General features: G+C 35.8%; 1 protein-coding gene across 1 annotated transcript in view; it reads left to right on the forward strand.

Moving 5' to 3' along the window:
* The first annotated feature begins 2,812 nt into the window (after window positions 1-2,812).
* Window positions 2,813-18,813, forward strand: part of LOC125650663 (uncharacterized) — a 196,027-nt gene continuing 180,026 nt past the window's right edge. The window contains exons 1-6 of the mRNA XM_056166606.1: window positions 2,813-3,118; window positions 4,878-4,979; window positions 6,655-6,976; window positions 9,837-9,987; window positions 11,972-12,042; window positions 12,284-12,431. Of these exons, the coding sequence (XP_056022581.1) occupies window positions 6,689-6,976; window positions 9,837-9,987; window positions 11,972-12,042; window positions 12,284-12,431 (658 nt within the window). The 5' untranslated portion in view covers window positions 2,813-3,118; window positions 4,878-4,979; window positions 6,655-6,688. The remainder of the gene's footprint in view (window positions 3,119-4,877; window positions 4,980-6,654; window positions 6,977-9,836; window positions 9,988-11,971; window positions 12,043-12,283; window positions 12,432-18,813) is intronic.

Below are 18,813 nucleotides of genomic sequence, written 5' to 3' on the forward strand. Positions count from 1 at the left end.
CAATGCGTGCAATGCTACCCTCAACCACCTCTTCAACCTTTTCCGCCATTTGTATACTAGAAGTATTTTGATTGGTTAAAAAGTAAGGTTACATCATTTCAATGACAATGCAACAGGGAGAAGTCATTATGATCACCGGGGGGATCTAAAGAAATATCTCTTTAAGTTAAAGATATATCTCTTTTTAAGTTAGAGAGATATCTCTTTTTACATTGATAGAGAGATATCTCTTTACGCTAGAAAGATATCTTTCTCTTTGAGATATATCTCTCTACATGTAGCTTTAAGAGATCTCTCAAAGAGAAAGAGATCTCTCAAAGAGAAAGAGATATCTCCAAGCGTAAAGAGATATCTCTTTTGCTTAAAGAGATATCTCTTTAAACAACAGTGATATCTCCCTAGCGTAAAAAGATATCTCTCTAACTTACAGAGATATCTCTTCAACCAATAGAGATATCTCACTTATTTAAAGAGATATCTTATTTTACGAATAAATAGTAAAAGGGCTTGCCATACAAAAACCATGCTTGTTTGCTCTTAGAATATACCGTTGGCGGTAGCTCAGTGATATAGCGTTTGGTTTGTGATCGGGGATCGTGAGTTTGCGCCCGGGCCGTTGTGCCAATTTATATTCATTCCTATATAAAGATATATTGTATAGTTTATGAGATATCTTTTATATTTGATAAGATATGTAATAAATTTTATAGGATATCTCATATATTATACAGTGTATAAAATATCTCACAAAATATATAGGATCTCCCAGGGTTTGTGGTTTAATATGATTTATATTCAACGATTTGTGTGTTTTGTATCCTCGAGCCTTGGCGAGGGGATAGAAAACCACACGAGTCGGACTTAAAACATATCAAACCACTTATCACGGGATATTCTTTTTATCACATGTTAACACCCACCCTTCCCTGCTTATTCATTTACGTTACTATATTGTTGGGAATTTTTTTCCTGGCATTTTGTAAACAAACTATGTAAACTTGACGTTTGTTTGCGACATCACAAACAGCGTAGGAATACATAATGTAATAATTAAAATTTATGTAATAGGTGATATCCACTGGATAAAGGAGTTATCATGTGATAAATATAAGATATATTATAAACTTTATAAGATATCCCATAAAATCAACAAAATTACGGAAGCCGATAGGTGCCAATGTATAGAATTATTATTCATTTTAACTGGCGGCCGCCACTTAACCTAACTGCCGACCGCCACTTAATTTAACTAGCGGTCGCCACTTAATTTATATTCAACCCCTCTCTCTCTCTCTCTCTCTCTCTCTCTCTCTCTCTCTCTCTCTCTCTGACCCTTCACTTTTTGACAACGTTCTCTTTTTTTATTTTCATATGCAAACTCTGTTATTTTCACATGTGAAATAAGATTAATTTAATTGGAGGACTAGCCTCCATCCCATTCTTTTGGTGGTACACATGTAATGAATGGTGAAAATGTAATAATGAATGAACTGATGAATTGAAGGACTTTTTTTTTTTTATTATTATAGATATTTAAAACGTTGAGTGCCTGTGGAACGGAGCCCCCTCCCTCCAATAATTTAGGAGTATGAAGTTTGGGCAAAAAAGACATTTTTAGGTTCCTTTTCTGCTTGTCAACAATTGTAGACGACAATTTCTCCTCCGACTGTCCCCACACTTTGACCAACTGTCCCTACACTTTGAGCGACTGTCCCTACACTTTGAGCGACTGTCCGTACACTTTGAGCGAACACTTTGAGCGACTGTCCCTACACTTTGAGCGACTGTCCCTACACTTTGAGCGACTGTCCCTACACTTTGAGCGAACACTTTGAGCGACTGTCCCTACACTTTGAGCGAACACTTTGAGCGACTGTCCCTACACTTTGAGCGACTGTCTTTACACTTTATCTGACTGTCCCTACACTTTGACCGACTGTCTCTACACTTTGACCGACTGTCTCTACACTTTGACCGACTTTTTTAACACTTTAAAAAACGATCCTACGTTTTTGTACTATTCTAAATCTTTCCAAAATAATCACTCAGCAATATGAGTTAAATTGTTTTCGAAATTGGCATCTGCCATGTATAAATTAAGTGGCGGCCGCCAGATAAATTAAGTGGCGGCTGCCAGTTAAATTAAATGGCGATCGTCACATAAATTAAGTGGCGGCCGCCAGATAAATGAATATTAATTCAATACCCTGGCACCTATCGGCTTCCGTACAAAAAAGCTCGACATTCAGAAGTGAGAATCACGGGTTGTTCGGGTATAACCCTAAATACGGAGGTGACGTGTCGCGACAGGCGTTGGAACGATAAAGAACCCTCACTGAGCACTACGAGTGCTAAGCGTAGGTCAAATTTGTGGTACTTCATAATTAAAACATGATGAGTGAAAAATTCTCGGCGGGACGCAAAACAATCAATCAATTTAATATAAGATATCTCATAAAGTGTATGAGATATCTTGTATAAAAAACGTTAATAGATATCTGATAAAATTTTTGAGATATCTAATAAAGTTTATGAGATACTTTAATCATATACCGTATAATTAGATACCTCATATTTGATGAGATATCTTATAAAGATTTTAAAAAAAAGATATCTCATATCTTTTATAAGATATCTTATATAAGATAGGGGAAATGTAACTGATTCGGCTAGAATTCGAACCCGAGCCCCCATAATCTCTAATCAGGTTCTCTACCAACTGAGTTATCGGGCCATCCGGATCCGTCTGAATGCCAGTCAAGCGCGGGGTTACATTATGTCCCTTTGTGGTTTTCGTACATTATCATACAGCATCATAGCTATTTGTAGAACATGGCATGGCTGACGAGTGCAAAATACAAAAAAACCGAAATGTGTTATTTTATTTAATACTACATGTTTTTGCACACAACTACATCAAATGGTTCAAAAAGGTACATTGGTCACTATACAAGATACATATAGATCTAAAAATACCCCCAAGATATTGTAAATAATTTTACTGATAACGTTTGAGTCGAAATATCCAGGAACGAACTGTTTGAGACTGAAATAAAGGAGAAAAATGTTTTGGTTCGCGACGGCGTTCTTGCCAACTGGTGAATTTCTGAATTTAATGGTAAGAAACATTATTTATTGTTTGAAATACAATATCTTCGAAGATTTGAAGCTTATATTTAGTTCAAGTCTGGCTTTGTTGAGAGACAGTGAATCCCGGGGAGAGCATTTTTACAGATGCATCATGATCATATTGGCCCACCGGCACTTGTAAATTTTATATTTCAATGAAAAAAGTATATACACACAGTGCTTATTATTAACTTCCAGTACCTAGCCCTATATACCTCAAGGAAATCTATCACAGGAATGAGTTAGAATCTGAAGTATTCAATTTAACTCAATAGTAATCCGAGATTACTCTGACTCTTACCCCCGCTTTTATATTATGATATGTGTGGGGGAGAGTCAGAGCTGACTCCATATTGAAAAGTGGGAATTCAGCGACACCAGCTAGTATCGCTGCTTTATCTACCTCTTACAACTTTATTTCACGGATTTATCTTCCAAGACGTGAGGATTCAGTTATCGGAAGATTATTCTACAAATGGATGTCATTATGATAAATACGATGCTATCGCTGTTTAAATGATGGAATTTTGTGTGTTTATGTGCTGACGTCATGTGCAAAAAAATTGAATGGTAAGGCGGCGACCTATTTCAAGTGATGCTTCATTTGTCTGTGTTAATTAGGGCTGTTTAAATGGCCATAGCATCGTATTAATTATGATCTATTAGAAGAATAATCTTCCGATAACTGAATCCTCACTTCTTGGAAGATAGATCCACGAAATAAAGTTATAAGAGGTAGGTAAAGCAGCAACACCAGCTGGTGTCACGGAATTCCCACTTTTCAATATGGAGTCAGCTCTGACTCTCCCCCACACATGTCACAATATATAAGAGAGAGTCAGAGCAGACTCCTATCAAAAAGTGGAAATTCTGCAACACCAGCTGATGTCACTGCTTTGCCTACCTTTTACAACTTTATTTTGCGGATTTACCTTTCAAGACGTGAGGATTCAGTTATTAAATGTTTATTCTACAAATTAATCATGAGCTATTAATTACGATGGTATCACTGTTTAAATGGCCTGAACACTAATAGATGAAGCATCGCTTTGACTTAGGTCGCCTCATCATTCGATTTCTTTGCTCATGATGTCAACATAAAAATATACAAAATTCCAATCAGGGTCAAAGCAGTCATGAGTAATTGTCAGTATAAAAGCGGGGGTAAGAGTTAGAGGAATCTCGGACTAGCTTCTTGAAGATAGCTGATGCAAATCTCCATCTGTGGTTGATCAGTCATTGGATCTTGCCAAATGAAGTCCTACTCATCAAGAGCCATGATTTTGACTAAAAAAAATTGGAAATAAATTTCAGAAGTAATTTATATATATGCATATTATGACTGTTTGAGAGAAGAAATGAAAATACTTCCCCATGTTTTGGAGAGTTCATCCTCAAAAATTGTATTTCTTAACAGTTTTAATTAACTGACTTGAATGGGATATTCAGTAATTCTGTATGGTCAATCTACTGTATTTCTACTTTTTTTGACAATCTTTTCCCCTTATTTTTACACATGTATACAGAAACTGTTATTCTTACATGCATTGAATGCTAGATTTACTGGCAGATTTGCCTTTTTATGGCAGTAGTAGTAGAAATCCTAGTTACATGTACTTAGAATCAATGACTTTATCCATACACTGCAGGATCAAATCTTCCATCTGTGAATAAGATTTTCTATGAAACTGACCGCTTGACTCTAAAAATGTTTTAATGATATGCAAACATCTTTGTGTGTATTGTAGATTCAAGCTTGTACATGAGTTCATGGCTCTGAGACAAGATGAGGCCAAAATAAGGGTCGGAATTTTCAGAGTTCATTTTGTTGTGAGTGAAAGGTGATTTCGGTAAGTGTTATGGTTCATGAACCTTTTGCTAGCCTGTCTGGTGTAAACATTTTATATTTTTACTTTTTTAGCCATAACCTGAGCTATAAGCTCAATTGAGCTTTTCTGATCACCTGTTGTCTGTCGTCCATCTGTCTGCTTATCTGTCTTTAAACTTTACACATTTTTGATTACTTTTCCAGAACCACTGGCCAATTTCAACAAAACTTGTCATAATTGGACCTTTGGGTAAATGGGATTCAAAATTGTTCAAATGAAGTGTCACATTCTTTTCAAAGGGGATATAATAGCTGTTTAAGAAATGGTGAAGATATAGTGGCATCTTTTAAAAATCTTATTCTCAAGAACCACTGGATCAGAAAAGACAAAACTTATGTGAAAGCTTCCTTAATGAGTGTATAAGTCTTGACCCCTGGGGGTATGATTGGGTCACAATAAGGATTAAAGGTTTACATGGGGAAATACAGGAAAAAACTTCTTTTCAAGAACAGCCAGGCCTTGATGAGTCATATCAATATGCAAACATCCTCAGGTAGTGTAGATTCAGACTTATTCAAATCATGGCTGTGGAGGGTAAGGCAGGGCCACAATAGGGAAACAAAGTTTTATATTGAACTATGTAGAAAAAAACCATTTTTCTCAAGAACAGCTGGATCATGATTAGTCATTAATGTGCAAGCCTCCTTTGGAAGTGCAGACGCAAGTTTGTTCAGTTTGTAGCTTATCAAGTATTGCGGTACCAAATATTTTCTTGATTTATATTAAGGTATATATGCTCCAATTTTTAGGTCACCTGAGTTTACTCTGGCATCTGGCGTTGTGCGATGTGCGTTTTAATGTTAATACACCTATTATATTATGTAAAGCCTTTCATCAGTGTATGCATGCACTTTGGAGGTCAGTGAGGTTTTAAGAACACATCTTGTTTTGTACTGTTGCTGAACATTAGAATTTAGCTTAGATATTCAGAACAGGAATTTTTTTCTAGATTTCATAGCCCTTGGAAGTAGTAATACTTTTTCACTAGTACTCAGGTGATCGATAAGGCCTATGGGCCTCCAGTTATGTAAAGATATCAATACTACAGTATTCTATTAATAAAATGAAACAAAAGACTTTATTAAGGTAGTGATTGCAAAGCATCACATGGTTTATTCATGTAGTATCTAAAAAGAGACTATTTTCGTTTCTGATTCCGGAATACGTCAGGCGCTTAAGCATCAGTAATAATGACAGGCGACGGAAACAAAGACTTGTCAGCTATAACCAGACCCAGGGTGAAGTGAAAATATGTTTAGAAATATACAAATAAAATACAATACAAATGAAAAATCCCTTATGTTTTAATTATCTTTAAATAATAGTCATTAGGCCCTAAGTCTTCATGATACATATACTCCCCCCCCCCCTTTTTTTTTTTATTTTCGGTCTTACAACACATAATTTTAATTCACAAACCACTAGGCCTTAAACTTTGTCATTTGTATAGATATCAAAGGAAAAACCAATGGAAATATAAATATCTATTAAAGGATATTAGATATATAGTTATAAATTTTTATGAAGTATAGTTGTCCATTAATTATAACCACTAATAACTGAATATCAAAAACTTTATTGATCACAATGATAAATATTTCAGTTATATTTGAACAGGTTTTATTTTCTGATTTAGCTAATACAGCTTTGTGATACAGAAGTGGAGCATTATGAAGAAAAACAATGATTCGAGGGAAGGTCCACCACTGCCGCCATCTCCCCCTCCTCCTCCCCCTCCCCCTCTTCCTCCTCGATCTCCTCCTCCTCAAGCCCCAGCCCTACCACTTACTGAAGGAGAAGACTTACTTAATATTGATATTAATGCAGAAGAAGAAATGTGGGATATGAATGAGTACACAGAGTCTTTAAACAAATCAAAGTTTAATTCAGCACCAGCTCTCCTCTCCAAACCCAAGAAGAAAGAAGCCAAGAAGAAAGTTGGTTTCAAAAATGTGGAGGTAATTATATAAGGATATTTGTGATTGTGATAACAATGATGAGTTGAATCAGCTCAATACTTTAAAATTTACACAGAGGACTCATAGCACCTATACATATACCATCAGTGTGGCTGTAAGGCACTTAGTATTGCTCTAAAGATGAATCTTCGATTGTTATGTAATTTCATAAGTCTATGTAGCATGCTTTATAGATTCATTGTGTAGGACATATTGCTGACTTCTTCAATCTTGAGTGCTCGACTGCAGCTCAGGCACTGCAGAGTTGTGGAAAACATTTTTAGATAGCCAGTCATTCGGACTGACAAGAAGGCAACATAAGCCAGTCCGAAATAATTTAAGTCAGTCCGAATCTAAAGTCACAAAATTAAAAAAAAACAAAACAAAAAGTACACAACATTTATTTCCTTTATTAAACATTGATATACTTCATAATTACATTTACTCAGTCTCCATTTCTATGCTTGTGAAATCTCCACAGCTCCTCGGTTAAGAACAGAATTTTCATGATCTCTTGTAGAAGAGTACCTGTATTTTAATGATCAGGCGACGATAAAATTTTGTAAGCGCTTATTTGGTACGCAGTCAGCAGTCTGTCAATGCAAATATTGCATGCCATTTTAACACCATTGAATTTTAACCATTCCTGCCCCTCTGTCCAATTGTGTTTGAATTCTCTTTGTCGAGATCTTTCGTATTTAACCTTTTCTTGATCTGTTAGTTTACATTGTTTACCTGGTTTCGCTCCAGCTGTAAATTGGGCCACGCGGCCATGCTTGTTTTGCTTTCATCAGCCTCGATCTTGTTTAAGGAAAAAAGTTTTACGCAATCGCATTTTAGTTTTACAAGATAATTGCACTGAAAAATGTGCCGATGCTTGCAGGAAACAAAACAAAAACCAGGCTGGTCATTTGGACCGACATCAATGGTGTTTATACCGTATGCAAGCATTTTTAATCGGTTTTGCCGGCGTGACCGGCAGTTTTCCACAACTCTGCACTGATCTCATCTGAAATTTTTTTTTACCCCTGATACATGTTATACGTACTAGGGGTCAAAATATTTCATGTGAGCTTGGTGCCTGCGCTCTGGTAGAATTCCCCAACTTCTTGTGACTGATCAAAAACAACACATCCATATTAATGAAAATTAAGCTATGCACCCTTTTCCTGTGGGTACTTTAAGATTCTCACTACATTATGAAGTTAAGAATACACCAAGAGGAATTTAAAAAGTGATGGGGGACTTTGACTGAATACTAGTAACCATTATCAATTAAATCATAATCCACAAGGAAAAATAAAAAATTGCATGGTCAGTAGAAGAGCATTGATCTAGACAGCTGAATTCCGAGATCCCCATCATAGTTCTACACAGCTGAATTCTGAGATCCCCATCACAATTCTACACCGCTGAATTCCGAGATCCCTGCCACAGTTTTACACCGCTGAGTTCCGAAATCTCTGTCACAGTTCTACACCGTTGAGTTCCGAAATCCCCGTGAAAGTTCTACACAGCTGAATTGCGAGATCCCCGTCATAGTTCTACACCGCTGAATTCTGAGATCCCCATCACAGTTCTACACCGCTGAATTCTGAGATCCCTGTCACAGTTCTACACCGCTGAATTCTGAGATCCCTGTCACAGTTCTACACCGCTGAATTCTGAGATCCCCGTCACCGTTCTACACAGCTGAATTCTGAGATTCTGTCACAGTTCTACACCGTTGAATTCTAAGATCCTGGTCACAGACTGACAGTTCTACTCCACTGAATTCTGAGATCCCTGTGAAAGTTCTACACCGCTGAATTCTGAGATTTTGTCACAGTTCTACACTGCTGAGTTCTGAGATCTCTCTCACAGTTCTACACGGCTGAGTTCCGAGATCCCCGTCAGTTTTTGTAAACTGGAGAATACTTTCCTTTGAGGAACTATATTTAGATATGCAAATACAGTTGAACTTCGTTATCTGGAACACTGATATCTTGAATACCAAGGATATGTTGAAGTGATTTGGAAGTCCCAACCACTTACTCCTCATTATCTCGAATCCTCGAATATCTTAAAGTATTTTCTAGGTCCCATCAAGTTCAAGATAACAAGGTTTGACTGCATATATATTCTGGAAAATGGAGTACTGGTGCATCTCATATACAGTACTTAACCCTGACATTATTAAGCCACCATGTAAATATTAATTGTTTATACATGTGTACAAGAAATGATAATTGCAATATGTTATGAACAAAATTCTCAGCTGTTTAAGATAGGAAACTTGTTTTCAAACCTATAATTTAATTACAATGCATGGCTGAGTACAGGTACAATACAGGTAAATTGAGCTTTTGAAACAAAATCACTTGTGCATTTGATGTGTGAAAAATCTACACATTTGATATATGTGAAAATCTATGCTTTTGATGTGTGAAAATCTGTGCTTTCTGATATGCATTTGATATACTTTTTGATATGCATTTGATATACTATTTTGAACTTTTGTGCAACTCTCAATGTCAAGGGGAAGTGACAATCTTATAACAATTTACTGTCGAATTATCTTTGTTTATCTGGGATGTCAGTGTACTGTGAGTAACTGAATCTTAATTGCTGGGATTTAATGTATTTGTTTTTTAAAATGTTACTTCTGTAAATTAATTTCTTAAAATACATTTTTCAATCATGTTCATGTACTTTAAAGTTAATTACAGTAATTCTCAGCAACTGTAGCAAATTCACATATCAAGCGTCAAAGGCATGCATGTTGTATATGATTTCTAATCTAGTCTATTTCAAATTTGACATATAAAGATGTATGTAATCTTTAGATACAGTTGTATATTGCATTTTTTTGATTTTCTAGGCATTTGACGAAAAAGTTGATGACCGAGTGCCACCACCGCCACGAAAAAAAAATACCCATGCCCCAGTTGATACGCGGCCTCACATTAAAACAGAAGACCTGCTTCTGGGCTTAAAAAAATTGAAAAACACAACACACAGACTGTCGCACAGTAAGTCATGATATCAAAAGAGTCAAAAGTCATATCAAAAGCGATGTGGACCATGGGCCTCTTGTCTGTTATTAAACTAAATACTACAATTGATACATGTTGCACAATCTTCCTGATCCTAATCAGTTGAATGTTTTCAAAGTAAGAGAGTGTCTGAAGCTTGCAGAGGCAGTATAATAGCAGGTTAAAGACTGACAGATTGGTGGATTCAGTTTTTTTCAATGAAATCAGTATTTGACCTTAACGCTTGTCCATCAGCGTGAGACTCCCAAATAATGAAGAGGATTGATAAATAAGAACATACAGTGTGTCTGTTGTGTCATATAAAATCATGTTTGGTTTATGAAGAAGAAGAAAGAAAAAAAGACCTTGACCCATAATAGACCAAGTTAGAAAAGTAAGAATTAAAATAGATAATTAAGAATGATTTCTGGTTAAGGGGTTTTATGAATGAATTAGAAAACCTGCATCACACGATGTCCATCTTATACGTGATGATGTTTAACATCCTACATGAAGAGCCAGATATGAATGATATTGTAGGGGAGAATTCAGCAGTTGAGGATGATGACTTAATTGGATTAAATCAAAATCAATTATCAAAATTTGCATTTCGATATCTTTTAATGATAAAAATAAAATAATGCATTACATTTCATGTTGAGTCTCTTGAAATACAGATAAATCTAGAACAGGACCAGTTTCTTGCATAGGTACCGGTCCTGTGGACTACATAGGTTCTGGTCCTGTGGACTACATAGGTACCAGTCCTGTGGACTACATAGGAATCGGTCCTGTGGACTACATAGGTACCGGTCCTTTGGACTACATAGGAATCGGTCCTGTGGACTACATAGGTACCGGTCCTTTGGACTATACACAGGTACTGGTCCTGTGGACTACATAGGTACCGGTCCTGTGGACTACATAGGTACTGGTCCTGTGGACTACATAAGTACTGGTTCTGTGGACTACATAGTTACCGGTCCTGTGGACTACATAGGTACCGGTCCTGTGGACTACATAGGTACCGGTCCTGTGGACTACATAGGTACTGGTCATGTGGACTACATAGGTACAGGTCCTGTGGACTACATAGGTACCGGTCCTGTGGACTACATAGGTACCGGTCCTGTGGACTACATAGGTTCTGTAGACTACATAGGTACCAGTCCTGTGGACTACATAGGTACCGGTCCTGTGGACTACATAGGTACTGGTCCTGTGGACTACATAGGTACTGGTTCTGTGGACTACATAGGTATTGGTCCTGTGAACTACATAGGTACCAGTCCTGTGGACTACATAGGTACCGGTCCTGTGGACTACATAGGTACTGGTCCTGTGGACTACATAGGCATTGGTCCTGTGAACTACATAGGTACCAGTCCTGTGGACTACATAGGTACCGGTCCTGTGGACTACATAGGTACCGGTCCTGTGGACTACATAGGTACTGGTCCTGTGGACTACATAGGTACCGATCCTGTGGACTACATAGGTACTGGTCCTGTGGACTACATAGGTTCTGGTCCTGTGGACTACATAGGTACCAGTCCTGTGGACTACATAGGTACCGGTCCTGTGGACTACATAGGCACCAGTCCTGTGGACTACATAGGTGCCGGTCCTGTGGACTACATAGGTACCGGTCCTGTGGACTATATAGGTACCGGTCCTGTGGACTACATAGGTACCGGTCCTGTGGACTACATAGGTACCGGTTCTGTGGACTACATAGGTACCGGTCCTGTGGACTACATAGGTATTGGTCCTGTGGACTACATAGGTGCCGGTCCTGTGGACTACATAGGTACAGGTCCTGTGGACTACATAGGTACCGGTCCTGTGGACTACATAGGTACCGGTCCTGTGGACCAGCGAGTTAAATTGATAATTATAAGCTGTGCACACTGGATGAAATATTTTACATATCATGTGGTTCTGTGGCAGTTAGATTGTGTGTGTTGTTTTTATATTGTAGGAACAATTAGCCGTGCTGATATTTATGACAAATTCAAGGAAACTGACTTCATTCCTCTTAACTTTGTTATTGTAAGTTGATGTGGCAGATTTATTCATGTTAAACAATTCACAGTTTAATGTGTACATAGCATTGTTCATTTGAAGCTTGTTTCAATTCTATTGTAAACACAGACAATTATATCGCTTGGGCTCAAATTTACTATTAATGGTATTATTCCTCCTTAAATAAGAATTGAGGAAAAATGAAACCCCATAGAAAATTCCACTCACACAGTTGTTAAAGAGACAGTAACCATGACTACAATTGCAGGATGCGCTGTGGAAGGAGAGCCTGGGCAGTCAGAGCATGATCACGCAGCTGAACCTTAGTGGAATAGAACAACTCACTGACATGTTCTTCAGCCTGTTTAGAGTGAAACGGATAGAGCTACCTCATCTCAGCTACATCAACCTTAATGGTAGGGACTATATACTAACTACCTCATCTCAGCTACATCAACCTTAATGGTAGGGACTGTATACTAACTACCTCATCTCAGCAACCTCAGCAACATCAACCTTAATGGTAGGGACTATATACTAACTACCTCATCTCAGCAACCTCAGCAACATCAACCTTAATGTTAGGGACTATATACTAACTACCTCATCTCAGCAACATCAACCTTAATGGTAGGGACTATATACTAACTACCTCATCTCAGCAACATCAACCTTAATGGTAGGGACTCTATACTAACTACCTCATCTCAGCAACATCAACCTTAATGGTAGGGACTATATACTAACTACCTCATCTCAGCTACATCAACCTTAATGGTAGGGACTCTATACTAACTACCTCATCTCAGCAACATCAACCTTAATGGTAGGGACTATATACTAACTACCTCATCTCAGCTACATCAACCTTAATGGTAGGGACTCTATACTAACTACCTCATCTCAGCAACATCAACCTTAATGGTAGGGACTATATACTAACTACCTCATCTCAGCAACATCAACCTTAATGGTAGGAACTGTATACTAACTACCTCATCTCAGCAACATCAACCTTAATGGTAGGGACGATATACTAACTACCTCATCTCAGCAACATCAACCTTAATGGTAGGGACGATATACTAACTACCTCATCTCATCTCAGCAACATCAACCTTAATGGTAGGGACTGTATACTAACTACCTCATCTCAGCAACATCAACCTTAATGGTAGGGACTATATTCCTACTGCCTAATTACTCATATGAACTTCATTAACCTTAATGGTAGGGACTATATTCCTACTGCCTAATTACTCATCATAATGTCATTAACCTTAATGGTAGGGACTTAATATTCCTACTGCCCAGCTCATCATAACGTCATTAACCTTAATGGTAGGGACTGTATTCGTACTACCTAATTACTCATCTGAATGTCATTAACCTTAATGGTAGGGACTATATTCCTACTGCCTAATTACTCATCATAACGTCATTAACCTTAATGGTAGGGACTCTATTCCTACTAACTAGCTCATCATAACGTCATTAACCTTAATGGTAGGGACTATATTCCTACTACCTAATTACTCATCTGAATGTCATTAACCTTAATGGTAGGGACTATATTCCTACTTCCTAATTACTCATCATAACGTCATTAACCTTAATGGTAGGGACTATATTCTTACCTTAATGGTAGGACCTGCATTTCAACACAGATATCAATGAAAATCATGAAGGAAAAACTGCACTAAGAAGGCTAGGATCATCAAACTTGGTGTACATTTTCCCATGATGGGTATCTAAGTATATTTTGAAAAAGAACGATGTTGTTTTTCAAGTTATACTTTTTTAGAGTTAAATCTATGGAGTGCCAAATAAACATAAACTCAAATAGTTAAATATATCTTCAATTATTTGAAGATATCATCAATTCATTTGATGCATGCAACAATTTGATTAAAGATCTCTTTAAATTATTAATGATATCTTCAATTCTGAATTATTGCGTGCATTAATTGAATTGATGATAGCATTAATTCTTCATCTGAAATGATGCACGCAATAATTGAATTAATGATCTCTTCAAATGAAGTAATGATATCAACAATTGAATTGATGTGCACTACAATTCAATTGAAGAGAGCAATAATTGATATAATTTGCATATTAAAGTAGACCTATACATGGCCTACGTCACAATCAAATGTAAATGCGGAACCACGCGTCCGTTTTCCGAAATGTGGTATTTCAAAGATATCAGTTTGATTTTTTACATGGCGATATGATTGTCCGATATTAATTCCTTCCAAGGCGTTCTTATCAGCTGCGGTCAAATTTTGTACAATGTATTATTTTTTTTTAAAAAAGGGGGGAGCTAAAGATGATTCAAGCTTTAGATAAAAATCGGTTGAACAGACAACATTTTGTCGGATGAGGGCGTCCGTGAGATACATTGACTATTCATGTATGTAAAAGTTTTACAATGATCCATGTTCAACATATGGAATTACGCGGGCATCAGAAAGTTGGAGAGACGGATGGGAAAAGGGGACCAATTCATATTTCCACCAGCATCATAATAATAATACTATTTCTTTTGTGAGGATCCGGGTTAAAGTAGGTCCTCAGTACCCCATGCTTGTCGCAAGAGTCGACTAAATGGGACGGTCCTTCGGATGAGACCACAAAAACAGAGGCCTGTGTCACAGCAGGCGTGGCATGCTAAAAATCTCTACTCAAAGACCGTCGGCGTCGAGCATAGGCCTAAGTTTTGCACCCCCTCACCGGCAATGGTGACGTCTCCACATGAGTAAAAAATTCTCGAGCGTAATATTTGCTAATTCAAAACTACGCAGCTGTTGAAATCAAATTATCATGAACAAATACATGGTAAGCTTGTGTAAAAATAAAAATTCACACTTCGCTGCTCCAGTGACCACAGATGTAGTTATGTTCACTGCTCCAATGTTGCAGATATTGACACAAGCTTCAAAAAACATCGCAAGCTTCAAAGAACGGCTGCAAATAATTTGTTTTATTTCACCGACCGTCATAAATTTGTAATTTTTTCCTCATCCCCTCTCCTGTTTTTCAAAATTATCGGGGCGGCATCTGTATTATGCAATTACAGTGTTAAGTTCCTTATTGAGATTGCATCTATATGTACATAGATCGGCGTAAGTGGTGTACATGTACGTATATCCAATTTATGTACATACAAATGATTCCATGATAAAAGAATATTACACACATGCATTAATCATAATTGCAAAACTATAAAAATCCAGTTTGTTACTTTCGTTTTACATTCACATTGTGAATACCATCTTCTAGAATGATTTGTTTTCAGATAAAATGTAAAATCTGATTGCAACCCACATGATCTGTAATACTTATAGTTTAACATAGTTCAAATTATTATCCAATGTTGTAAATATACTCAAATTTCACATGTCGTATGAAAATATGATAATGTATAATTCAAGATTTTTTTTTTGGGGGGGGGTGTGTGTACTTGTTATAGAGCTTATAGCTTTTAAAATGATGCGTCAACATATGATTTTCTTATGCACATCCTTTTTCTGAGATAATAATCTGTAAATTAGAAACAATTTATTCAAGGTTTAGTCCATAAAAATTGGAGAAAAAGACCCAATATTGACATCAAATGGCATTTTCAACAGTATTTCTTTTAACATGTGTGGGCTCACAAAGTGTACATTATGAAAATCGTTATTCAAATTTATTAAAATAAATGATTACATATCATTAAATAATGGGTATATAGTCTATGTTGCTTATTACAGCCCATTTGTTTTGGAAAAATAATAATTAAGAAAAATAAGAAGGAGGAATACATTTTCATTAATGCTGATTATATGTGGATGGGGTACTTACTTTTGAGAAGCAATAACAATGAAATTAGCATGTTGACATATATATTTTTCAATGTTTATCTATTACTGGAATATATATCTATCTTATAAAGGCAATTTTTTCATGATTGAGTCCATTTAAGGCAGAGTATAGGTCTACCTTAAATCAATTGATGACAGACAGCAATAATTGAATTGATGCGCACATTAATTCATTTGATGAGAGCAATAATTGATTTAATGCATGCATTAATTCAACTATTGCTCTCTTCAATTGAATTAATGATATCTTTAATTCATTTGAAGAGAGCAATAATTCTTTTAGAGAGAGCAACTATATAATTAAAGATATCTTCCATTCAACATATCCACAATTGAATTAATGATATCTTTAATTGAATTGTTGCTCTCTTTAAAAGAAATGATGCACGCATTAATATGCTGGTTTCGAGATATGTCCGAGTTATTTCCCTTTGGAGAACTCTCGTACATAATAAGACGCGAAACAACTTGTTTACACGCGGGAGTGGGACAGATATTCATCACAGTGTAAGTGAATGTACTCAGTAAGTTTCTCATACACTGTTAGATCACCCGAATTCGACTGATACACAAACTAAGTAAGTTATAAGTATTTAGGGAGTAATTAAATACATAGAATTCTTATCCTATCACGTTATTTCGCTGGTCATAAGTACCATATCCAAGATATTTCTTGCAAATATGACATTGTTTGTACGTTTCTACTTCGGTAAAACATTTCTTTCGATAGTATTTAGTATTTCCCACATTTACATATTTAAAGAGAAGCCACTTTTGATACATTTCATCGTCTTCCTCGTTGGCTGTATATTCACTCTGTCCCACTTAGGCGTTCAAAGTTCCACTAAATGCACCTCCTATACAGAAGAGTTCGTATCTCGAAACTGGCATATTCCTTATACAAAAGCATTGTAAATAATTAAAGATATTTTCAATTGAATTAAAGAGATCATCAAGTTATTTATACCAGGTCTAAATCAATTATTGCGAGCACTATTTCTACGAAATTGATGCTCTCATCAATTGAATTGAAGAGAGCAATAATTGAATTTAAAAATGCACACATTAAATCAATTATTGCTCTCATTAATTCAATTGATGCATGCATTAATTCATTTCGGGTGAGAGCAATAATTGAATTGAAGCATGCATTAATTCATTTCGGGTGAGAGCAATAATTGATTTTTAAATGTGCGCATTAATTCAATTAAAGAGAGCAATAATTGAATTGATGATATCTTCAAATAATTGAAGATATCTTCAATTATTTGAGTTTATGTCCATTTGGCACTCCATATAAATCCCTCTTCGATTTGATATTCAACAAAGTCAGACTTCTATAATAGAACTACCATTTTATTGATACAGGTGGCTCGAACTTCGATCTCTCAAAGTTCTCGGTCTCTCGAAGTGAAATCATGGTCCCGATTTTTTTCTCTATATAACAAAGCAAATTTACTATCGATCTCTTGAACGTTCGATCTCTCGAAGTTCTCGATCTCTATAAGTGAAGTTGGGTCCCGTAAAACACACTGCACGAAAAATTGCGTTTAATATAAAATTAAACACCAATTATTCCCCAATTAAATATCAAATTTAAACGTAAAATGCACATTTAATAGAAAATTAAATGTCAAATTTACTTTGCGTATCCAGTGGCGTATAATTTTCCGTAAACGCCGAAATTTAATGACGTTTAATGTCGATTATATGCCACGTAAATGCCATGTTTAAATAAAATTAAACGTCATTTTACGTCTAGTTGAGAATTTAATCATCTTATTTTACTCCATTAAATTTCACATTTAAGCAATATTAAACGTCAATATACTCGAAGTTTGGCGTATAATCCACCCATATTAAACTTCATTTTACTTGAAGTTTCACATATTTTCATATTTATACTCCATTAAATTTGACATTTAAGCAATATTAATCATCAGTATACTCGAAGTTTGGCGTATAATCCACCCATATTAAACTTCATTTTACTTGAAGTTTCACGTATTTTCATATTTATACTCCATTAAATTTGACATTTAAGCAATATTAAACGTTAGTATACTCGAAGTTTGGCGTATAATCCACCCATATTAAACTTCATTTTACTTGCCGTTTCACGTATTTTCATATTTTACTCCATTAAATTTGACATTTAAGCAATATTAAACGTCAGTATACTCAAAGTTTGGCGTATAATCCACCCATATTAAACTTCATTTTACTTGAAGTTTCACATATTTTCCTCCATTGAATTTCACATTTACAGCTGTAAGCAATATTAAACGTCAAATTACGCAAAATTTGGCGTATAATGCATCCATATTAAACTTAATTGGAGTTTCGCAGAATTATTCTGCATCTCTATAAAGCTTCCATATAAGCTAGAGTTAAACTTCACTTTAGAGAAGTTTAGATAGGTACAAACATGCGAGCTATAGTAAGCTTCTTTCTGTGAAAATTCACAAAAGTTATCATGAATTAGTTGCCTTAGAAAGAAAAGGCATGAATAATTAATATTTTTATTGCATTTTTTTATTTCACATAACATCTTGCCTGGGATGTAAATTCATATATAAGAAAAAATATATGTAATGAACAATATTACGATACAATGTGAAAAAATATTGCTATTAAAAATATCAAAATAATACAGGAATACCAAAAAGGATTACATTCAGAAATATGTCCCAGACATTTAAGAAATGTATGAAATGAAGACAAATACCATCCAATACAATGTAATCATACTATTAAAGCCTATCACAATGTCGAGTCCAACAACCGCTCACATGAGTATAAACTACATTACTAAACAAATTGAAGGTAAATATGACTAGATACACACACACACACACACACACACACACACACAATATGCTATCACACAAAAATCATATAAAACTCATGAAAGGAAATATATAAAAAT

The sequence above is a fragment of the Ostrea edulis genome, chromosome 5 (genome assembly GCF_947568905.1).
Source record: "Ostrea edulis chromosome 5, xbOstEdul1.1, whole genome shotgun sequence".
Lineage (NCBI taxonomy): Eukaryota > Metazoa > Mollusca > Bivalvia > Ostreida > Ostreidae > Ostrea > Ostrea edulis.